General features: G+C 36.0%; 1 protein-coding gene across 7 annotated transcripts in view; it reads left to right on the top strand.

Annotated features, from left to right (window-relative positions):
- CHD7 (chromodomain helicase DNA binding protein 7) overlaps positions 1-24,523 on the top strand; it is a 144,707-nt gene that overhangs the window by 97,600 nt on the left and 22,584 nt on the right. For all 7 annotated transcript variants that reach the window (XM_082289322.1, XM_082289319.1, XM_082289320.1 and 4 more), the window contains 11 exons: positions 2,053-2,190; positions 3,266-3,331; positions 8,296-8,351; positions 9,756-9,870; positions 11,244-11,327; positions 12,262-12,399; positions 12,496-12,617; positions 13,055-13,298; positions 17,885-18,061; positions 19,403-19,546; positions 21,771-22,026. In XM_082289322.1, the coding sequence (XP_082145448.1) occupies positions 2,053-2,190; positions 3,266-3,331; positions 8,296-8,351; positions 9,756-9,870; positions 11,244-11,327; positions 12,262-12,399; positions 12,496-12,617; positions 13,055-13,298; positions 17,885-18,061; positions 19,403-19,546; positions 21,771-22,026 (1,540 nt within the window). The remainder of the gene's footprint in view (positions 1-2,052; positions 2,191-3,265; positions 3,332-8,295; positions 8,352-9,755; positions 9,871-11,243; positions 11,328-12,261; positions 12,400-12,495; positions 12,618-13,054; positions 13,299-17,884; positions 18,062-19,402; positions 19,547-21,770; positions 22,027-24,523) is intronic.

Raw genomic sequence — 24,523 nt, forward strand, 5'->3', positions numbered from 1 at the left:
TGGGCAAGTAGAAGTGCTAGGGCACTTGCATCACTTCTAAATTAAATGTAACAAAGTATTTCAGGAAACGTTTTGTTTTCTTAATAGTTTCTTGTACTGTTCATGCTATACAGCACCTGTACTTGTTTGCATGAACTTAGGAAATGGTTCCAACCATGTTTGCTAGGACAGCTACAGTTAATAAACTTGTTACGCATTTCTCAACCAAGATTGATGTTACTCAGTTGTCTAAAACACAGTTGCATTCTTAGTGTTAAATCCCAAGCCTTCTGTAGTGATATAGTGATATTATGTAGTAGTGCATAGTGATACACTGTTTTCTTTACAGAGGAGAAATACTTGCCTTTGTATGTTTTGTAGATTTTTTTATATTCCATTATCAAACGTGTTATTCACCTTTCTACCTATAGATCAGTTAGCAAGTTAATCTGATGCAGGTAAACATATGCTTGGTTTCTGACAACAGTGCATAACAATTGCAAAACCACATATGAATGTAAGAGGAAACAGGAAGTTCATCAAGTAAAAAAAAAAAAAATCAAATAAAGGCTACCATTATGTTTTAGGTATTATTTCTGTTAGGGAAATGGAAGAAGAGATTTTTGGCACCAAAAGTAATGGTAAGACTTACCTACAGAGTCAGAAGAAAATTGGTATTTTCCCATCAGTGATCATGTAAATCAAGATGCAAATTTGTCAAGTGTTATCTATTTTGAAGTATAAAAATATTGTTTTGTGGAAACCCCCGTAAGTTACTGTGTTAAAGGAAGAAGCCACATCACCATTGTTTAAAAGGGTGATGTAAGCTTAACCTTTGCTCAAAATTTTCGTTTTCAGTTAAATAAATAATTTCTAATTTTGTAAAGTGCATCAGGTATTTATGCTTTAAAAAGCATGATTAGCTATCTAAAAGTAAATATTTGACTTTGTCTATGTATATTGAGAAACTTGGGTGCATAAGTCTGTTAAACAAGCTATGTAAGTATTTCCATGTACCAGTGAGGTGGTGTGATAGCTGAGAAAGATGTATAAATGAATAGTGTTAAATATATAAATAAATAGTGTATCAAGTCATTAAGATGGGGTTTTTTTTAACAGTTGATATATTATAATTTTAATATATACATTACTCCATTGAGATATTTGATGCTCAGTTGACCGTTTCCTTCAACAACATATGCTTACAGCTTTTCAAATGTATAACCTGATGCAGATTATCTGGGAAGTTGAATTTTATGGTTGTAGATAACAATACCCAGCACCGGGCATCAAGGTGCAAATTCTGTGAAATGCAAACTTGTGTATTTTACAGGTTGTTTTGTGCAGTTTTGCTGAAGCAGTCTCTCATCCTGGTGGTGAGGGTGTGGGAACACAGAAATCATGTTTTCAATTTGGGGTGGTTCAAGTTTTCCATTCTCCTCTATTAGTTTGGGGTCTTTTCCCATGCTGTGCTGCAGGATGCCTTTCTGAACAGTGCTGGGTCAGTGAAGTGAGGAAATCGTATTTTGTTGTGTTTCCCCTACAAGATAATCCTGGTATGACTGGGCGGATGGGGAGAGGAAGAAAGTGTGTTGTCACTGCTTAGCAACACAGTGGGCCATGCTGTGGAAAGGTGGTGTTTGGCTCCTGCGTTGGCCATCTGTCAAAGTTTGTTAGAGATGTGAATGGAGAGGTGCAACTTCTTGGGTTTTAATTGCTTTCTGAGATAGGCTAACATTGTTTTAGTGATGTTAAAAAAAGTGAAACAATCCCCCCCTCCCCCCCCCCCACTTTCCAACTTGGAACAAGCATAAAATCGATTTTTGTTTGTGGTTGGTTTTTTGTTTCATTTTAGGTTTTTTGTTGTTTTTTTGCTTACAGAATTTAAGAATAGCTACCAGGCAGGAATTCGGAATAGTAGGGGGTCCTGAGTCCACTATTTCTACCAAGGTGCTGTAGAAATCACAGCATTTACTGCACACTAGTGTATTTGAGACATAGAGAAGTCTTCTCAGTTATTCTGCTGCTTATCAGTTTCGTTTCTCATGAAAAAGATTAATGTTTTCTTTTCAGAAACGACGCTCCAGCAGGCAGGTGAAGAGGAAGCGTTATACCGAAGACCTGGAATTCAAGATTTCAGATGAGGAGGCTGATGATGCTGATGCTGCTGGAAGAGACTCTCCTTCAAATACTTCTCAGTCAGAGCAACAGGTCAGATATGAATAGACTGGAAAGGTGGCTGTAACTGCAGCACTCCGTGATCAAATATGGGCCCTTTTCTTGAATTATATTCATACATGGTTGACACAGTGTGCCAGAAGACATTTGTTTTTGCATTCTTAAAAAAATATAGGAACTCATGGCTTTGTTTGCAAGCTGATGATATGCAGCTTGAAAGTTCAGGCTGAGTTCTTTGAAATTAGTGGTCCCTAGCTAAAGGAAAGCTAAACTGTACTGCTAGGAGTCTTGAATTTACTTCTGTGAATTCAGTGGTCTGGCTTCTGTGACTTTAATAAACCACTCAAGCTTGTCCCCTGCTGCTAGGCACCATAAGAACTCCTTTATGAAATTACTGCCTTGTAGTACCCAGCAGGGTACTTTATTCTCTGTGCAATGTAAATGATGGATAAAATAGTTTGAATAAGATGAGGGGTAATACTGTAGGAATGACTGTTGTAACAATCTCATTGTTTTGTAGTGCTTTTTCAAAGAACTACTTCATTTAACTGATGACCTATTGGAGAATATATACATGTTCTTTGGTATTTCATTTGGCAATTTGTTAAGCCTTGTGAAATATTGTATGTGATCTCCATTGTTAATTGTGTCTTATCATAAGGAGAATTTGGATGGTTTGCCTCCTGTTGTAATAGTGAATTAATGTAATACAGAATTGCAGGCAGTTTTGAGAGCAATTGTGTGGGACACCTGCACAGCCAACTAGAGCTTCTGAACATCTCCTGTTTAGACTGTATGGTGCTGAAAGCATGTATTATTTTAGGAGAGGAGAACTTGTCGTGATGTTACATTTGTTTGTCTGTGCATGTCAGCCTTAACTGAGAGAGCTGGAGTTGCATTAGGTCTTCAAAATGGGCTCAAACAAGTATCCTTCAATCGTTTATTATGGCATTAAATCTCTTTGAATCCTTAAAGTTCTCATGCTAGGGGGAAAATGTCCTCTTGGTATTAAGCTACTGTTATAAAAATTATTTTAAGGTTTTTCTAATAAAGGAAGTCTTTAACAAAGGTGCACTTGCATAACTCTTGTATGCTGTTTATGATGTAGGAATCTGCTGATGCTGAAGGTCCTGTTGTGGAGAAAATCATGAGTAGCCGTTTAGTCAAGAAAAAGGTAAAACAAATCCCCTTCCCCCCATATTTTTAAATAGGCTAAGCATATTTCTGCTGAAGCCCTTACTGAGTTCTTAAAATATCTCAGATATTCCCAATTAAAAATCTGTTCTGTTGAATAGAGGAGGTTCCCTGAAAGTGTATTCAGATGGTATGCAACATGTTTTTCAGTAGACATACGCAAACCAGATTGTTTAATCTTTTACTAATTTCTTGCTTTTGTTGGATGAAAAATTTGATTTTTGCAAATATACATGCCTGGGTGAAATTTGTGGTGCTCTTCATTTCAGAGTGATATTCCATAGGAGTTTGAGGAATGAGAGAACTCTCCTGTATCCCAAACATCTGCCTTTTCTAGTAAACAAAAACCCTTGCCCATAATTTTTGTATCTTTTGATGGCAGTTGTGCTTAGCAGCTGAAACAGATTTACAAGTGACCAAGTATGATACGTACACAGGTGATGAATATCTTCCTTTTCACTGTGCTAAGGTGGTGAAAGAAACACTCAAGTTCATCGTGGTTCCCTTACAATTTTGCCCTGGTTCCTAGTTAGGTTCTTATTTTGCTTACAGATTTTTCTAACCTGCTTCACAACTTGAAGGAAGGCCTTTGCACTTCCAAAGTATTAGAACTCTGAGAAGGAAGTAAAAAAGAACTTACTCCAAAAAAGGCATGATTATATTTAGAGACTCTTTTGTGGAGCTAATTCTCTGACTTGCGCTACAGTTGGACAGAAAATTGTCTGACTTACGCAGATATGACATCATGTGGATCTTAGTTAACCAGAAACTCATCTTTTCCTCAGTGTTAATTTTCACATTGGAGAAAGGAAAATTGCCTTTATTCATAGATGTTTTATTCAATGTTGTGGTGGTTTGGGGTTTGGTTTTGGGTTTTTGTTTGGTTTTCTTGGGCGGGGTGGGGGGTGTGTGTTCAATTTTATTACTACTGTCCTAACATCATTAACAGTTTTGTAAACCTACATTCGTTCAGTGTCATGAGTGCCTGTGATTTAATCTGACCTGTTTATGCATCTTGCACACCATAAAACTTCTAGGGCCTTTTGGAGTTTTTTTCTGGGTTGGGTTTTTTTTTGTTTTTTTTTTTTTTTAAGTCTAGAGCTGTATTTTGTGTTTCAAACCATAGGCTTATGTAATACAGTAATACAAAGTGAGTATTTAGTTGTCCTGATGGTCTACTAGACAGGAGAGGAGAATGTGGTTCTTTCATAAATGTCTTTACATGGGAAGCTGTTTTTCACCAATTATTCTTCCCTTCTTCCTCTCCCCTGCAAACAAAGGTGTGATTACTCATGGGGAGTGTGTATTTTGCTGCAGTTTGTGGGAAGTGGTTGGTCTGCTGCTTACATGTCTTTGATTGCAAGCTCTGCTGGAAGCAAGCTCTATTTTGAGCTTTTTCTTTAATGTTTTTTATGGATTGTATTTGCAGGTTTGAGGGGTGTCTCTTCTTTCCCTGCTCTTCTCCCCAACCCTCTTCTCCAAATTAAAAAAAAAAAAAAAAAAAGGATTTCAGGATGTTAATATTTAACATCTGAAATATCCAACTGTGCTTTTATTAAAGGTCTTTTACACTCTTACTAACGTCATCAAAACCCTGGTTGTTAGATTACTAATCAAAGTAAAATTGCTGCGATCAGGACCAGTGCATAAAATAAACATGAGGAGAGGCTTCACTAGGAAACCTTTCAGTGGATTACGTTGTAACAAAGATGTTGCATTCAAGTAAAGGACATTAGATAATGAATAAGCTTTTGGAGCAGTATTCTTATCATAAAATCATGCTGGTTTTCTGAGAAATAGCCTTAGTCTAGTTCTGGAGTTAGATAGGATGCAGCGCTGTACTTTCAGCCATTTTTGAAGCATACAGAGTAAAAGTTAGAGCTGAGTTCATGTTTGAAGTAAAAAAGACAGTAGTTTTCCCAGTTGTTCTTAACATGGAATGTTGAATTCCTTTGAATATTCTGTCTTCTTGCAGAAAGCATTAAGTACATGTATCACTCTCTTTCCAAAGCTGATGAGTTTGGATGTTGAAATTTTTCATTCAGTCCTTTTTGACTTCCTGCTTCTTAACTTTGAAAAGGAATAGCTAGAGCTGACTATGCTATCCAGCACAAATAGCACATATTGTGGAAAGACAGGGAGTCTGTAGAACCCTGTACCTGCATGTTACACGTGTGAATGTCTCTTTTTGCCTCCTAGTACACGTAAGAATTAGAACTAATTGTAATGTGTACAATACCTACATCTCTTCCTCAAACTGATCAGTTTACAATTTAGTGCTGTGTATCAATTGAGGTAACTGGGTTTTGTGTGTTGCTTTGCATCTGTTACTAATGTGTTGTCTGCTATTTTTCTGCTAGTTGATAGTTGTGGTGGTTTGGGGTTTTCTCATGGTTTGTTTTTTTCTTAGGGTTTTTTTTTTTGGTTGATTGGTTGTTTTTTTGGCTTTTTTCCCCCCCAAGCTTTTGTATCTACACCTGAGTGGCTTACACAACTAACTTTTGCATTAGCAGTGTTACTGTATCACCTCTGTGGCAATGGCATGCAAGATAATGTGCTTTTAAATATTTGCTTGAATGAAGGGGTCATTTATTTCTTCAATTATCTGCAAAGACTGTGAATCAGATCTGGTCGCACCTGGAAGTGATTATTTGAAGTGTCCTGCATTGCCCAAGTCTGCCATGTGTTATTTTAGGATGTCTGTGTAATCATTTTGGGGAGAATTTGCATAAATGTTCTATCTCACCTTTTTACCTGGTTCAAGTAAATATACGGGTAGTGGTGGGTGCACAGTGACATCAGAGGCATAAGCTGCTGTCTCTTATACCCTAAACTGATGTACTGTTAACCTCTGCTTGAGTGCTGACAATTTTAATTTGATTAGATTTTTGGAGGAGGGCATAAGTGCTGAATGCCAGACTAAGATTTTAAAAATATTTTTTCTGAAATACTTTTTGCTTAGGTGAATCTTTGATGCACTCTCATAAAACATCTAATAACATAGACCAGTTATTACCTATTAGACAATACAAAAGTGTGTTTTACTTATGAGAGTTACAGAATTTATCAAGATCTGCATTGCAAATTATTGTTATTAAGTTGGCAGCTGACAAAAAATACATTTGACTGAAATGCTGTTGAGGGGAGTGAAGTTGGTTACTATGAAACCTCTATGTAAAGGTGTTTAATGATGTTGTCATTGTAATACTGATGGATCTCAAAGCATTCTGGTTTAACACTAATCAAAGAGACTTGGCTATAATACATTTTGTATAATAAAAGAAGTTAATGTCTTAAAATTAAGGTTGACTTCTTAAAGACTAATTTTGCCTCAGGGCAGTGAATAGGTTCAGGTAATGTGATCTCCAGCTTCTTTTTTCAATGCAGTTTTGATCTCTAAATATTAATATAATCTTGAGAAAGACTCTTCTCAATTTTTTGTTTTAAAAACATCTTGATGGTCTTCAGATTCCTTCCTTTGAAAGTGTCTTTGTAAGTGTCATAGAAGTTTCTTCCCTGTATTTAGGTTTAGAGGATAGTTTTAACAGCTTTTCTTCTTCGACAGAAGATTCAAAAAGATCAAGAAGTAGCACCAGGAATCTTCTTCCATTTCTTTAGGGAGAAATAGGTGGAATTTGGTGTTGCTTCCTTCTCTAGGAAGGAACACAAGCAGACTGTAATGGAGTGATATAAATGCTAAACTGAAACTCCCTTGCTAGTCAGGAAGTAAAGGAATACTGTGTGAATCAGGGACTAGGAGTGCATGAACTTTACTGTGCTAGAACACAGTTTAATGGAGCTGCTACTGTTGTTCTTTAATTGCACTGCTATGGAGGTAACATCTAGCCAGCAACTAAAGATGACAAAGCAAAAACAAAAGTTTCAGAGTAGTCCCTCTTGTGTGTGTGTGTGTATATATATATATTTTAAAATATATATAGAAATACAAAAAATGTTGATTTGTACAGCAGTCAACAGTTTTGCATGTTTAATGCTGCATATACAGTAGTTACTACAGATGTTGTTGTCCCTGATGAAATGTATGAACCAGAAAATGCTCCTCTATTTAAAATTTTCCTAAAGTTCATTAGTAAAAACAAACCATTAATATTGTGACATAAACCGAATTCTAAATGTGTGCCTGGTGCACTGTCCTTAGTTTGTCCTATGGCTGGGTTAATTCAACAAAGTATTACATGCCATATGTTATGCAATACTTTGGCACCAGGGATGAGTTAAGGGTAGCTCAACCCTTAGCACTGAATGCCCTTGGTTTTGCTGGTTTATATCACAACTTTAACCTTGCTTTAAATGTAGTTTTTGGTGTTAATTTAATTTGGCTGCTCTGTATGTGAGACATCTTGCCTGAGTGAATTTAATTGCACCATTGAGTAAAACTAAAGCCATGAACACTGATGCACTAAAATTCTAGCATAGGTATAAGGTTTAGTTTTATATGGCTTCTTGTTTGGAGTTATTAACTATATGGAGGAATAAACCCCCTTTAAAACTCTTTTTTAAAACATTACAAAACCCACAATGTAAAGTTGCCATGAGCCAGCCAAAAATAATACATATGGCATTCAGGAGTGCAGTTGCTAATTGGCTGCTGCCTGAGAAAATGGTACACTTGGCTTCTACTTAACACTGTGGGTTTGGCAGAAAGCCAGATTTGGGGTGAGGTTGTGAATGAAGCTGCATGTGGTTAGGGAGGAGTTCAAATGATTCATGTCTTGGAAGTTGTAGTAAGCAGTGCAGTATGTACTTGGGTAAGCAGCTGGAGGAAACTCCTCACCCATGTCCTCCCCCACAAATCTTTTCCTACACCTCCACTTGTGTCTCTATGTGAGTACCGTAGTCCATATCTCAGATAGTTTTTAAATTGTTTACTAAATTGGGCCGTTTACAGATTTAATTCATGTTTCAACATTTCTTTTCTTTTAGATGGAAAATGGAGAGGAAGTAGAAATAGAGGAATTCTACGTAAAGTACAAAAACTTGTAAGTAAAAATTACAGGTTTGACTGCTATCCTTAAGTTCACATAACTTCCAAATAGCTTTCAAAAACGGTTTTGTAATTGATGCAACTTATTATTGAACTTTAAACATATCTAATGCTTAATCCAAAACAGTGACAAATAAACAGGGAAGTACCTTGCATTGGTGGTACAGGGTTTGACAGTGTTGTCTTAATTTGTGTTCTCTCCAGAATTAAATCCATAGATAAAATTGCTCTGCTATTAAATGCTTTAAGGCTTGTTATGCACGCAGGCTCATGAACACATGTGTAGCTGTGTAGGTCTAACTGCAACCGTAGAGAAAGTGTGTGCAAACTACTCAAAAATAACCCTTAATGTTGTTTCAAAAACAAGATTTATGTTGAACAAAATGTCTGAGATAACAAACAAATGAGATGGCTTTCAGTATTCCAGCAGATCGTTACCCCTCCATGAGAGGAATGTAATCGTGGTGAGAGCAGCGTGTTGTTTCACTTCTGGACTCTGAAACTGCAATGCAATCAGTATTTAAAATAAAACACTTCATAGCTGGATAAGCTCACTTTTCTTGTAGAAAAGTAGCACACCTTGTTTATTTTTACCGAATTTTCTATCTGAGAGACAGAAATCTGCTTTAAGGGAGCTTATGGCAGCTAACTGCACATAGTTGACTTTACTTGAAATATGCTGTCATTTTTGTACCTTTTGCACTATATTGTTTATTGTATAATGTTTAATTGCTTAATTATGCTTTGTTTAGTTCTATTAAATAGACATATAATTTTTGTGCTAACTGTTGTGTCTTAGCAATAGAACTTTTGACAGACTAAATTTATGGAGTGGGACAAGTCACTTTGGCAGAGATGCTCTTCCTTATTCTGTGTTGTTACTAGGGAACTGCATTTACAAGGGGTTTTCTTTTCTCTGTCAAAAAGACTCACAAGCAATTTTGAGTTACAATGCTGTTCTCACAAAAAAATTATATAGGATGTTAGTACTTAAAATATTTGCAACTTTTCATTAAATTATAAAAATGCTAGAATATTATTCTCTTTGCTAGAAAATGATGCTAAACAGTGAATTTATCATAAGTGTCTTGTATAGTAATTATGTTTTAAGTATGCCAAGTAAAAATTGTCCTAGCTTTGTGCCAAACTAAGTATAGAGGGTATGTATTTAAATTTTGAGTGGGAGTTGTTTCTATTTCCTGACAAGTTTCTCTATTAGTAAGTGTAATTACTTTGAGTGAAGATGATTGGTTAATAATCTGTATGATAAAGAAGATAGTGTCCAGTTTTCCAAGCATAGCACTACCACGTGCTGGAAAGTTCTAGTTATACTAGTAGCATACATAAGGAGTGCAATGGAAGGAGAGTTTGAGTAAGATTTTTCTGTTTCATCTTCTAGTTCTTACCTTCACTGTCAGTGGGCATCTGTGGAAGAGCTGGACAAAGACAAGAGAATTCAGCAGAAGATTAAGCGGTTTAAAGCAAAACAGGGCCAGAATAAATTCCTTTCCGAAGTACGATTTTTTTGTTTGTTTCTTTTGGGTGTTTAAGGAATATTTTTAGGAATTCTTGTTCTGTATACAAGCAGAACATTGTGAATAACTGTGTGATATATCAATAGCACTTATACCGATATAAAGCATAACCATTCTGGATGCAAGTCTTGCAAGCTTATGAAAGTCAAATGATCTATCCTGACTGAATACTTTTTCCTATACTTTTTGGTTTTGTTTTTTGCCCTTGAAGTGAGTGGCTAGTTATTTGCCTTGTAAGCCTGACTGAATCAGTACCATGTCTTTTTTTCTCAGGAGCTGATTATGCCAGAAGAAATGCATGCCATTTTTCTGTGTTATGGACTGCTGCTCACTAGGGATTCTAAGCTTTTTATCATCAATTTAATTTCACTTAGAGCCATAAGCAGTAATGTGGCAGGGGTCCTGTCAATAAAAGACAAGATTTGCTGATTTGTGTCTCTGAAAGACTACCTTTTAGAAAAATGCTGTCTTTTAGAAAAAAAAAGTTGTGTTCATGAGCTCCTGTATTTATTTCTTTATATTTATTTTTACTATACCATTCAAGCTGAAATAAAAACCTGTTGCAAATTGAAAACTTTCATCTGTTCTAAGTGAAGATACCTGGAATTGTTTCTATTTTGTTTTTTTAATCTGTTTTCAAGTGGGTCACAAGTTATTGTAAATATTTGGAATTTGTCCTTGTTTTAGAAAAAGCTTTTAAAATATGCAGTCTTTAACATAAAACAACCTTTTGTCTCTCTCTTCTGTTGGAGTGGATCTTTAAACTATAAAATTAAATGCAATGCTTTAGTATGCAAGAGAATCTTGTAAGTTGTTTAAAGCATAAGAACAAACCTAAAAAATTGTGATTTTTGGAGAAACTGTGTATGCATGCATTGTGTTTTCTCTGTTTTTGAAAATAATCTTTGAATCTTGCTTATAAAGCAGTTAGGCAATTCCTGTAGTTAAAATAATCCAAAGGCACTTAGTGTACAAGGCTCTTATTTCTTTATTGCAAGCTGTAGTTTTCAAGAATGCTAAATGCATTGCATGCCATAAGCCTTTTCGATTGCTCATTAGTGAATTGTAATTTCACACTTCATTTAAAATATTCTTAAACATTCTCTCACAGTAAAAGGTTTCACACAGTAATTAAGAGGCCCAGTTAACAAAGTCTGAGAAGTCTGATTCCCTCACGGGGAATGATCTTGCTGAATTGTAGCATTTCAATTAACATGTTGAAGTTTGCCAAATATAAATTCTGTGTCACCGTGACCCAAAATATTATTGCCTGATGAAATATATAATCATTTTTCCTCTCAGGAAGGGCTAATAGAGATATCTTTTATATTTTTGCCTCTCTCCTTGAACAGATTGATGATGAGCTTTTTAATCCAGATTATGTGGAAGTTGATCGAATCATGGATTTTTCACGTAGCACAGATGATAATGGAGAGGTAAACAAAACTTGTAGTGCATCTCTAGTCATATAGACACTGTGTTTAGAATTTATTGTTTAGAAATATGTTAATTAGAATATATTAAACACTTACAGAAAGTACCATGATATATATGTATGTATAAAACAGGAACATGTTTGAGAAGACATTGGTTGATGCAGCAGTTTCCCTTAAATAAAGGGGGTTAAGTGAGAATTCCAGACTTCTTATAACTTCTTACCTATATTTAAAAAACCACAAAACAACCAACCAAAAAGCAACAACAACAAAGAAGTGATATTTAATATGGTAGAAATATGATGTCCATGCATGTAATGCAGAATTTAAATGAAAATTGCAAGAAAGAGTCTTAGCTAAATGTCATAATGGTTTAGACATTGTTTAGACTACCTGTTACAGAAGAAGTCCTGAACTTGCTGTTTCTTCATTTTTAATGACTTGTTCTGCAAAAGAGATGGTTTTGTCTTCCAGGAGATTCCTTTTTGATCCTGGGAGAATAGAAAGCTTCACTGGCAGCTTCACTATTTCCATGTTGGCTCTGTCAGTGAATGTTGGTGGTTTATTTGTCTGTTGTGAAGTTTCTGATGATGCTAATAAGAGAAAACAGTTGATTTGTAAATATGTAGTAAAGCATAGAAATTTTAAGGGTTGAAAAATTAATATTGTTTTGCTTCTAAATTTTAGTCTAACCTTACTGTTTTCAAATGTTGTGTTATGCTCATTTTGGTGGTGAGCCTGCATTCTCCAGGTTCTCATCTTACTTCACTAGGTCGTCAAGGTGTCAGCCTGCTGTTTATCCTTTTGGCTGAGTCAGACATTCAGGTCTGATCAAGCTTTTTGAACTTTATCTAGCCTGCAGATCTCCTGTAAAAATGGTTACACTTTTTTTCTTTCAGTATTGTGATGTAATGTAATTTTTGTCTTAACAAAGCCTGTAACACATTATCTGGTGAAGTGGTGTTCGCTTCCTTATGAGGACAGCACTTGGGAGCTCAAGCAAGACATCGACCAAGCCAAGATCGAAGAATTTGAGAAACTGATGTCTAGGGAGCCAGAAATGGAGCGTGTGGTAAGAATTGGCTCTATATAGAGGATTTTATTTGAAAATAGTAAAGTAATGTGGTCTTTTAGAAACCACTAATGGGATTTGCTGTATTTGAAACAGGAGCGACCTCCTGCCGATGACTGGAAGAAATCGGAGAGTTCCAGGGAGTATAAAAACAATAACAAACTCAGGGAATACCAGTTGGAGGGAGTAAACTGGCTTCTTTTCAATTGGTACAACACGTATGTAAAACATTGCTTACTACTAAATCCTGCTTTGGAAAAGCTTTTATAGCTTACTTGGAATAGCAACCTTTGAAAGTAACCTACTAAAGTGAGATTTTAGAATCATTTACATGGCAGATTTTTTGCAGCAGGAGTTGTATACAAACTAATTTGGGGTAGAACGTGAATATTTCTGACAGATTTCTGTGGCAAGTGCTTTGGGTTCATGCATGCCCCTGCTGCCCCTTCCTCCCCCTTGTGAAATTGAGAGATATATGGAAGAGATATATCCATGCTGACTGCATCACAAGTCATAACATTTACTTAAAATGCAAAAATGTTAAGATGCCTTTTCATTCTAGAAATATCTGGTTTATTCCTGTTATCGCCTTACTGATGTTCTGTGTTTTAAGTTGGGAATAAATCATTCAGACTGTTTTTATTATTGCTTTCAGACGAAACTGCATTTTAGCAGATGAAATGGGGTTGGGAAAGACTATCCAGTCCATTACGTTTCTCTATGAGATATATTTGAAAGGAATCCATGGTCCTTTCTTGGTTATTGCACCATTGTCCACAATTCCCAACTGGGAAAGGGAGTTCCGCACCTGGACAGAGTTGAATGTGGTTGTGTATCATGGGAGTCAAGCGAGTCGGCGGACCATTCAGTTGTATGAAATGTATTTCAAAGATCCACAGGTAAAAGCTTTCCATGACTTTTCTTTTTCTCTTTTTTTTGGTATATGCTTTACAGTTGTTTATTAATTTAAGCATCAATTAGTTTTTCAGTACTGTTATATTAGATTTCAGTTAGAAATACAGATGCATGTATTAAGAATGCTTTTTAATAGTGGCCAGTATATCTCTGGAAATAAAGGGGCACCAAGAGATGGTGCAATTTTTGTTTTAGAGTTTCATTCTTTCATGCAAGGTTTTTGTTATTTTGCATTTCTGAGGAGAGCTGGCAGAAGAGATTCTTAATGGAGAAACTCCTGTAAGTGGAACTAAGCTTAAAAATCAATCTTTGCCTACCATTCCAGGAAAGACCTGCTTGCAGAAATTAAACTTGTCAATGCTTCTTTATCAAATTTTGTAAGTCAGATATATTTTGAATCTGTGTTACTGTGCTTAGGTTGAATAGTTGTAATGAAGAAAAACAGAAAAGACTAGGCATAGAAACAGAAAATTATTTGGAAAACAGAAGCTAAGAAGAGCAACAGATCCCTACTCCTGGCTTTTCCCAGAGTAAACAGAACTGGGGGAAAATAAAATGTGCATACATTGAATGTTACTGCAAAACAATAAAATCTTCCTCATGTAAGAGAGAAAAAGAGTGGAGGTTCAACCTGTGGAGTACTATTTTCAACTGAACTTTAAAAATTGATAGTGGTGAATTCATACATTTAGATTTTCTTTAAAGTGTTTCATTTTACACCACTGAACATTTTGATTAATAAACTAGAAGGATATAAAATCAATATGGCACACATTAAGTGGATTTAAAACTGGCTAGCTGATACTCCTTAATGTAATTGTTAATGAGAAATGATTTGCATTTCCAGCATAGTTCTTCAGGGATTGGTTCACATCCATGAGCTATATAGCTTAGCAATGATCTGAAAGAAAACATAAAATCATTACTGGGGAAGTTTTCAAATGACACAGAGATGTGGAGAGTGGTAAATGATTAAGACAGTTCATGGATACAAAGAAAGCTGTATTACTTAATAAATTGGATCCAATCTAGCAATATTCAGAATAGCTAAATTTAAGGCTGTCTGTGGACAAGGAATGAAGATGATTCTTACCGTAGGGAGAGCTCAGCTCTGGGAAGGCTGCAAGACAAAAGCAGATCCTTTTTGTGTCATGGCACATTACCAATTAAACATGAGTTCATACTATGACACAGTGGTTGAAAGGGCTAGTGGAGTGCAAGTGTGTAGGAGGAAACAAATCTTTAATATAAAGATGAGAGAAGTTACAGCATTCTTCTCTTTGTCAGTGATGTGATGGGTACTCCAGTTCTGCTTAGTTCTCACTTCATATCCTCAAAGAGTGTTGAAAAACCAGAGTCTTAGAGCAAAGCTATGAGAGTGATTGCAAGATAGAAAATATGTTTTTATAGGTAAAAAAATGATTAAAAACTCTTTTGAAGGTGATAACTGTGGCACAACTTGACGTGCCATTATGGCAAACAGGAATAGAACTACATACTTAGAGCAGAGAAACACGTAGTAATTTATATTAGTTAGAAGTTACAGCTGTTTGGTCTAGAAAATAAGTGTTTTCTCAGCAATTTATCAAAGAAACTTTCAAATTAAAATCATATGTGTTTTGTTGAAGATCTATTTGAATAACAGTTGCTCCGTTGAGATCTAGTGGCCCAGAGAAGTTCTGTATGTCCCAGTCCACAGCAGGAGGGTTGGAATTAGATCATCTTTAAGGTCCCAATCCAGGCCATTCTATTAATCTCTAATATTTTTTATGATAATTATCACATTTAGTTTCTTACCTAGATGTATAATACACAAATGAAGTGTGGTTGCAATCAGTTTTTCTGGTTTTAAAATAATTTCTTAGCAGAGATTGATATTTTATATAATTAAAAAATTTAGGTTTATACAAATACTGTCTGCTGAATTGCTTCCTGTGTTAAAATTCATATTTGTTTCTATTCGAGTGGTGCTTGTTCTCAGCATGTTCTTCCCCTTAGGATACAGCAGTTACTTAGTATGAAACCTGAAGGAATGTCATCTGAGAAATCCCACTTGCTGTGCAGATTCTTAGTGTTATTTTGGCAGTTTTGTTTCATTGATCTAAAGGCAACTAAAAGCATCTACAGCAAGATGCAGCAGAAAGTTTTGTTCCCCCGTTGCCATATGCTTAACTCACTTCATGCAATGAGCGTGGTAGTCATTTGACTCCAAAGCGAGTAATGACAAAGCACTCATGGTCCAGAAAAAATGAATAATTTTCTGCTGGCTTTGCTCCCTGAACTGGCTTAAGAGGAGATCAGACAATTACTACATTTAGGGATAAAAGAGAAATGGAAAACTCATCCTTTTGGTGGCAGCTAGCTTAAATATGTCACAAAATCACCTTCTGTGTTCAATTCTTTGTCTGACTGTCAGCTTTTTGTGGAACGCATGGTAGAAACCGAATTACAGGGAAATGTTCTGAAAATAAGAGTAGTGTTCACTCTGGCATTCTCCAAAGTACCATTACTGGGCATATGATGGGAGACAAAAAGGGAGAGAAAGAAGACATAATTTTAGCAGCATCATTTCTAGTTCCCTTGCCAAACACATAAACCCAGACATCAGGTATCTTTGGCTTTTTAGGGCTTAATATGAAAAGGGGCCTCTCAACCTGAGCTGTTCCTCAAAAAGATAATTGAATATTGAGAAAGTCTGAGTGGCTTTTGAAGGGCAATAACAAGAGACAACATGCATAAGAAGCACCTACCCTATCTGCAGTAGTGTGATTTTTCAGAGTCAACACCAGTTACCAAAGTCAAGTTGTTGTAAAATGCTAGAGAGTAGTCAATAACAAAATAAGTTTCTGCAGTGGTGTGACTTCAACAGTAAGGACATGGTGTTTTCAGAGACATTCTGCTTGTGAGGTTCACATAGAGAAGCCTGTTCTGGTGTTCTTGAACAATGTAACTGAAAGGTCTTCCTAGGGGCCTTTCCCTGGTTGGAATATCAAATAAACTGTGTATTTTTCCATGTTGTCCCACTTCTGAGAAGTTCTGCTTTAAAATTACAAAAACTATATATGCCAAATACAGCTAATGACAGAGTCTTGGGAAAGAGTTGACTTGGTTTGTGATGGAAATTTACTTGGCTCATGAAAAGGTTACAGAATTTCAGTTTGCTGGCTTTCAAAGTTGCCCACTTAATGTATCTTTATCTGCTGTTTGTTAAGTAACAGTTTTTTGCCCCTAACAAGATAAATATTTCTGGACTATGCCACGGGAAAGCATTGTTGAGCAGGTCATTACTCTTTCTGAAATGTTCTTGATGTGAGTAGGCAGATTTAATGCTGAGTTCAGGATATCAGGTTTTCAATCATTTCATTGAGTCAGTAGCCAGTTCTGATCCCCACGGTTTGGAGAGGATTATATGCAGGTCACTTATAAAAGGATTCAGTCTTGCACAGGTCTAAAGGAAGTAATGGTCACCTTACTGTAAAATACATGTTTCTTTTGAAATGTATTCAATATACAACCCATGCCAGAGTCCTTTGAAAATGTGGAATGGCTTTGAACTTGTGTAGTGACCATCCTTAGAGAGACAGTTTTTCTGCACAGACCCAGTGACATTGGAGGTACCAAATTACATTTTTCTTTGAACAGCATTGGGAAGAAGCATAGCATAATGTCAAAAAGATGCTCATTTCATGGTCCTGAATAAAGTTTGTTAAGTCTTTATATAAGTGCTGAAAATAAGACTGAACTAATGAACCTGTGAATATGGTGCCAGACATCAAGGTATTTGTCCTATAGAACTTTGCTTAACACAGACTTACAAAAATATGAAATTTTATGCAGAGATACACATTCTCCATTTAAAAGTTCATATACTTGCTTCTGTCAAAGCTGTTCACTAGAGTTGTTGTAGATTCTCCATCCCTGGAAGTGTTCAAGGCCAGATGGAACAGAGCTTTGAGCAACCTGGTCTAGTGGGAGGTGCCCCTGCTCATGGCAGGGATGTTGGAACTAGATGGTCTTCAAGGTCCCTTCCAATCCAAGCCATTCTATGAATTGTAGGTGTTTTGAATCCCTAGTGTCTACCAGGAAAAAAACCCAAACTAATAACAGTGAGCACAATATTCAAATAGTCATAAAAAGGAAGCCTTAATGCACTTTTGCTGTATTTGGATTGTTTGGGAGGACCATCATGTACCTTCAATTCAGAAGTAAAAAGAGAATTGTCTTGACAAAGTCTGAAAACCTTATTTCAATATTGCAGCAATACATTAATGCCTCAAGGCATTAGTGTAATCCATATAAATTACAACTGAAATACTTGCATAACTTCTTTGTAATCAATGTGCAGTGATTCTGTGGGCCTGTTTACCGGATTAAAAACAGCTATCATGAAGCCAGTAGCAAACTTACAGAATTGTATTCTCCCATTTAGTCAGCAATAATGACTTAATTTGCTTTAAATGTCTTGTCCATTGTACTGTTTTGTATGTTTAAACAATAAAATTTGAAGATGAAAAAAATTGCTTCCTTTCTTTGCCAGGGAGTTTACTTCAACATTTGCTATTCTTTTTAGGGTCGTGTGATAAAGGGGTCCTACAAGTTCCATGCCATTATCACAACATTTGAAATGATCTTGACTGACTGCCCGGAGCTGCGTAACATTCCATGGCGTTGCGTGGTCATTGATGAGGCCCACAGGCTGAAAAACAGGAACTGTAAGCTTTTGGAAGGACTCAAGATGATGGACCTGGTCAGTGTGAACATCTCTTATCTTTGAGTCTTCTGTATTTTTATTATTTCTGATTTACGGTTTAATCAAAAAATAAAAGAAAATATTTTTTTCCCAAGTAAATCATCAAGTGTTAAGAAAAATGAGGGAAGGCAGATGAGAAAGTTTGTAAGATACCTTGAAGTATATACATACCTTCAGTTTTGGACTGCTGATATTTAATAAGTTTTTTTTCATTGATTTAGATATAGAATTATGTGGCTTCTCCTAAGAGAATAAAGATAAATTTATTCTTTCCTTTCTCTCCCTTCATGTGGCTTAATCCATAGTCACTTCTTAGGATAGACATTTATTTAAAAGTATAATGTGGTCAGGGGGCCAAATTTGTCCATGAGAGTTAAACTGCTCTGCATTAATATCAGCCCTAATGTTAATCTGTTGTGTGGCCATAAGGATGTTCTTTCACATTGACTATGGAACGGCAAGTGAGTTGGTTTCTGATGGTCACATAAACAAGTATTATGGTATGTGTACAAAATAGGTGTATGAAACTCATAGAGAAAAATAAGATAATGTACAGGTATTTACCATTTAAAAGACACAATAATTACTTATTTTTGGGCAGAATATTTAAAAACATGAGAGTAATGCAGTCATGCTAAGCTAATACCCATAATTTGGTTTGTAAAAATACTGTGTACCATTTGTTTTTCTTTTGGTTGCTATTAGAAGAGAGCTGAGCTTATAGTCTTATAGACTATAGATAGAGACATGGGACTTCTCTCGTAAGTTCTTGTTACACTGCTAAATTTATGTTTGGCTCTGAGCTAGTTGCTGAACCTGTCTGGGCTCCTTCTCTAAAACAATATGCAACTTTTGTCTCTGCCACTCTCATGCTCTGTAGCATGTAGTAGGACAGCAGAACTCTCCTTCAGATTTCCTGTTAGATCCTGTGTTGATCTCCTGCCCTGAGGTGGTCAGTGCACTGAGGTCAATTGGAGGTGTGGTAAATGAGTGTATTTTTACTGCAAATGGTGGGATAAGTTCAACTGTTATTTTACCATTTAAAGTTCATTGTACTTGTGAAAGGGATGGGACATGGTGGACCAGTAAAACTTCTTCTTGTATCTTGGAGGACTTTTGAAGCTGCTTAAGTAGTGAAGTGTTTTTCTGGGCTATCACTGAAGGAACACCAGAGTACCAGTTAGAAATGTCTTGACAAGAGTTTTATGTAAGTAGCTGGGGGAGGGGAGAGGAAGCAAAGGTAAGACAGACATAGTGACAAGGGGAAAAAATTCTGTGTATTTTTCTACTGAAAATTATAGTGATGGATTCCTAGGGAATTATTTCTTAACCTTTCAGGAGCATAAAGTGCTGCTTACTGGAACCCCTTTGCAAAATACAGTAGAAGAGCTGTTTAGTTTGCTTCACTTCTTGGAACCAGGTCGCTTTCCATCAGAAACCACATTCATGCAAGAATTTGGGGATCTTAAAACTGAAGAGCAGGTAAACTTACCTTGCTTAGAAACTTATTTTTCTATTTAGATATTGTGAATTTATCCATTTTATTGTATCTTACTGAACTTCATTACTTGTTTTTTCAACTGATACCTATTTACTTCCTGGAAGGCCATAGTGGGTTTATCTCTTCTTTTGTTTGTTTATTTTCATTCAGCTGATGGTTTTTTGCTTTTGGCCAAAAGTAATTTTACCCTATCACTGTTCTGTTTTTTTATTTTTAGTCCTTTGTCCATTGGTCATGCAGAAACAGGAAAAAATTCCCTTTGTTAAAATGCAGTGCTTAAAAATAGAGGTGGGGTGTCTTGTAATGGTTTCTGGATGCAAATACTTCTAAGAGAATTAACTTGTCAGTTGACATTCTTCCTTAAGCATCCGAGTGAAGGGACTGTCCCTGGAACTTCTGTGGAATTGACATCTGAGAATTTTCTCAGTTATTTAAGTGCAAACAGGAACATACTCGAAACCCACTTTAGAAAGAGGTAACCAAATGGAGGGAGGTCTTTTTTTTACTCAGAAACAGATTTATCAGTCTGTCCAATAGCAGAAATGCATAAATCAATACAAAATGAAAGATCCTAGGTGCAACATGTTTTATATCTAAAATGTAAAATGTTTCTATGTATCAAAATGTGTTAAAAGGCCAAACCACCTTAATATTAGGAGTTAACTGAAGCATGGCATCTTAATTTGGCCCTTTGCATCCTGTGATAATAACTGCATGCTTTTTTATATGCAACTTTGTTGTCTTTGTCTGAAAAGTCAATTTTTGATATCTCTTAACTTTTGACTGCTTGAATTTGTTGACTTTCTTTGAGAACAACTCTTTCATACATAATAGATTAAATTATGAAATAGCTCTTCCTCTAGCCCCTGGCCTCCTGGCAAAATCATGGGATGTGTTTCCATAGGTTGTGCAGGCTATTGCATGTCAGTCAGAATGGACACTGACCTGACTGAAAGTGAGCCAGCTCTGATGCAGAAGCCATGTAGTCCTGTTAGTGCAGTGTTTGAGCTGGAGCTAATATATACTAACTGTCAATGCAGCTTTTGTCTGGCCAGTTCAAAAAGACTGTAGCTTTTGAAGCCACACATGGAACTGTTACTAAAATAATGCCATTGGACATGATCAGAATTAGAGCCTTGATTGCTTGGTCCAACAAGTTCAGAAAAACTTCCTTATCTGTTGACACTCAGATGTTTTGGAATTGGGTTTGTCTTTCAAGAAGTGGGACAGGTTATATGTTAATGACTTGGGGTTTCTCCTCCATTCCTTGCAATCCTATTCCATATATTTTCTCAACTGTTCATCCCTCTGTGCTAATTACCGCTTGTGTTCTGAAGTTGCTTCATTACTAAGGGAATGGAATGATGTAAATTCAGGAGAAAGTGTCTTTTGTTCTTGTTTCTGCTGTGTGGCTCTGCATCAGGAGATGATGACCAATTTCAGGGTGAATTATTAGCTCTTCAGCACTGAGATGGTTTGTACTTTGAGACACAACCTAAATGCCAGGTGTTTTGGTTTTTTTTAATATGGAGTATGTTTGAACTTTTCATGTAAGGGACTTCACAAAAACTTTTAAAAACTTAGCCATTTTTTAAAGAAAACTGACATTTTCTTCTTTGCCCCTCCCACCCTTTAGGATATCTTAAAGAATATGCCACAAAACCTAGAGACACTAAAAATTTTCAGTGTCATTAAAATTAACAGAAATACAATGTTTTCATTTTTAGACCAGTCCTAAACAGTTTTCTAATTCAGTGGATGTCAAAACTAGGGAAATAAGAAAATAATTAGAAGCAGATACCTAAAGTGGGAAAGTAGCAATAAATACTGCTTAGTAATTAGAAGTGAACTGCAAAAGTTATCTTAAAGTGTCAGAGTTGCTTATTTAACAAAGGGTTAGCTCTGCATGATTTGTGTGTTGTACAGTCCTTGTCTAGAAGAATAGATCTCAGTCAGGTCTATTTAATAACAGACATCACTAAACAGAAGGTCTACACACCAAAAATAGACTTTAGAAGTGTGCATGTCACTGAGTTAACAAGGAGAACCTGCTGCTGAGTCACTGAGGAAAGATTTTTTATGAATGCCCTCTACTTGGCATCTGAGGTAGAAAACAAAGATTTTTAGAATTAAGGGAATTGAAAAATGAGTATTTGATTCTTAGCAGTTTCAATTCAGCTAGTTCATTAAACATCTGTTTTCCAGGTGCAAAAACTGCAAGCTATTTTGAAGCCAATGATGCTGAGACGTCTCAAGGAGGATGTAGAAAAGAACCTGGCCCCAAAAGAGGAAACCATCATTGAAGTTGAGCTGACAAATATTCAGAAGAAATACTACCGTGCTATTCTTGAAAAGAATTTCACATTTCTTTCCAAGGGTGGAGGTCAGGCAAATGTACCTAATCTTTTAAACACTATGATGGAACTAAGAAAATGCTGCAATCATCCATACCTTATTAATGGTAGGCTGCCTACTTTTCTCCTCTTTTGAGAAGTGGTTGTAAAGATGTTCACTACGTATAAATTCCATTTTAGTGTGTCTTTATGTTTATTCATTTATTTTAAATAGAAAAGTGAGATAACCTTTTAGGTTGTCATAGGTATGGATATCTGCTAGCTAGGACAGCACTGCTTTTGCAGGCATCTGTGCTGCTTTTTCCCAAGGCTTCCTGGCAAATTTAGTCCTGACTGAGTTAATATTGGTATTATAAAGTTTTCCTTTCTATTATTTGTGACAAACAAAGACTTCAGTTGTCATGCAGGTTGTTGGATGCTGGCATAAATATGGCAATTTTTTCTTCGGTTATAGTTAGCTGCTATTTACTTTCTTGCTGTAGAACATCATAAGGTAGTAACTTAAAATTTCTGAATAAAAGGTTGCAGGGTAAGAAATCATGATCGAGCCTGCTTTTATAGCACATGTTGTCAGTTGATTTTCTTAATTTGACTAGTAAGAGAAAAATTAGGATGAATGTCATATTAGACTTTAATGACTGTTTTTCAGTGTGATGGTATTGGTTTTACATCAGGATTATCTTTGGCAAGTAGTATAGAATCATAAAATATCTTAAGTTGAAAGGGACACACAGGGATTACTGAGTCCAACTCCCTGCTCCTCACAGAACTACCTAAAACTAAATCATATGACTTAAGGACCAGATGGTCTTTAAACTCTTGACTCGTGGTGCCATGACCACTTCCCTGGGGAGGCTGTTCCAGTGACCAACTCTATGATGAACCAGCCAGCTATAGCTGTCTGAAGTATGCTAAACTTGTATGTGTTGGTCAGTTCTTCCCTTTGAGGATGTAACACAAGCCTCCATAAAGGGTTGCGTTCTACTACTTTCTTGTTTCCCAGCTCCTGTTTCTTACTAAATATGATTTATGGTTGGTTTATGCTGGTTATAGGCTTCATGATGAAAGACTGTTTTGTTCAAGAGCCATATGTTATACAATAAAAAACCATTTCAGGTTTTTTATTGTATAACTTCCATATTGCAGTAGTTAAGTTCTTCTCCTTGACATTTTTTGTTTAAATGGAGGGAAAAATGCTTAAACTGATCTGCAAAATTACATCTAATTATATTTCATGCACAAGTAATTATACCAAAGACATGACATAGGCTTACTCCAAAGTACTTCAACTCATCCATGCTGGTGCCTGTTCAGTTTCTAAACTCATATGACATATAGTGAAGTAGTTTTGTGGTTCTGGTGCAGGGTTTGTTGGGTTTTTTACTTGATTCTTGGGCTTAAGTTAATCCATTATATAAATGAGTTTATCAGAATAGTTAGGATGTTCAGGTTATGAGCATCTGAATTGATGCTTCTTGGCTTTCAGCTGTTTTTAACCTTGATATTAATTTTCCTTATTTCATGTTTGTTAAAAGAAAAAAACCTGAATATTTTTCTGCTACTTTGTTTTGTCAAATAGAGTTTATAAGTAGTGTTTGTAGTGTTGCCTACAGCAGGGATTTTTTTTTTCCTCAGAAGTCTTGTATCATTTAATATAATTTAGAGACTTCTAAAGTTCAGGTGTTTATTTAGAAAACTTCAAATATTTTTTGATGACTGTATCTTAATAAAGGGAGGTGGGTTTGTCTCTTGAATGCATTTGCCTTTATAACATTTTTGTGACTTTTTGAACCTTTGGACTTGCTTGGTATCATTCAGCAATGTGGCAGGTGAGTTGAACCTTCAGATTGGAGGGGAAAAAGAAATCCTGATGTGGAGATGGAACTAAACAAATACATCCTTTATAGTTCTAGGACAGAAAATACTCCTACATCCTGTAGTCGCCTGAGCACAAGGTTCTGTTTTGTTGATTGATATTTAACAGCTTTTTAGCTAGTGTAATGGCACAAGTTTATTTTATTTCTGCTAAGAGTTTTTGCAGTGCTAGTACTTATCCTTGCATACTATTCTCATGATAAATGATTTGTTGCAGTAGCAAGTTCTGTTCTCTAGGCTTAACTGCTTTTATAAAAGTGTTTTTGAATCCTTCTCATTTTCTTCCAAGTGTGTGGGGTTTGTGACCCAGCAGTAGTGCACATGTATTTGAACATTTGAACATGTTTTGTTTTGTGTAAGAGTTGCAAGCAAGTCTTCTATATAACCTTCAGTTAAGGCTATATGATGAAAATAGTATGGTAGGACTTGAATGCAAAGTGGGGCTTGCTTTCTTGATTGATAGATGTATTCTGTGGTCTGCTGAGACTGGGAGGAGACTTCTAGAGGTAGTTGCTGTATGTTGGGTATTCTCCAGCCAACTTGGGTAAAGCACTGTCTGTCATTTTTCTTAGGGCTGGACTCCTTGTTTTCTCCATAGCAACCCTTCTCAAGTATTTATACATCATTCCTCTCTCTGTCTCTGAGAACCAGCAGTGGGGAATGCCTCTATACTTACACAGCCTAATGCTGAACACCAGAAAGGCTCCTCACTCTTTTTGTTATGCCCCC

This window comes from Coloeus monedula, assembly GCF_965178545.1.
Source record: "Coloeus monedula genome assembly, chromosome: 1".
NCBI classification, from domain to species: Eukaryota; Metazoa; Chordata; class Aves; order Passeriformes; family Corvidae; genus Coloeus; species Coloeus monedula.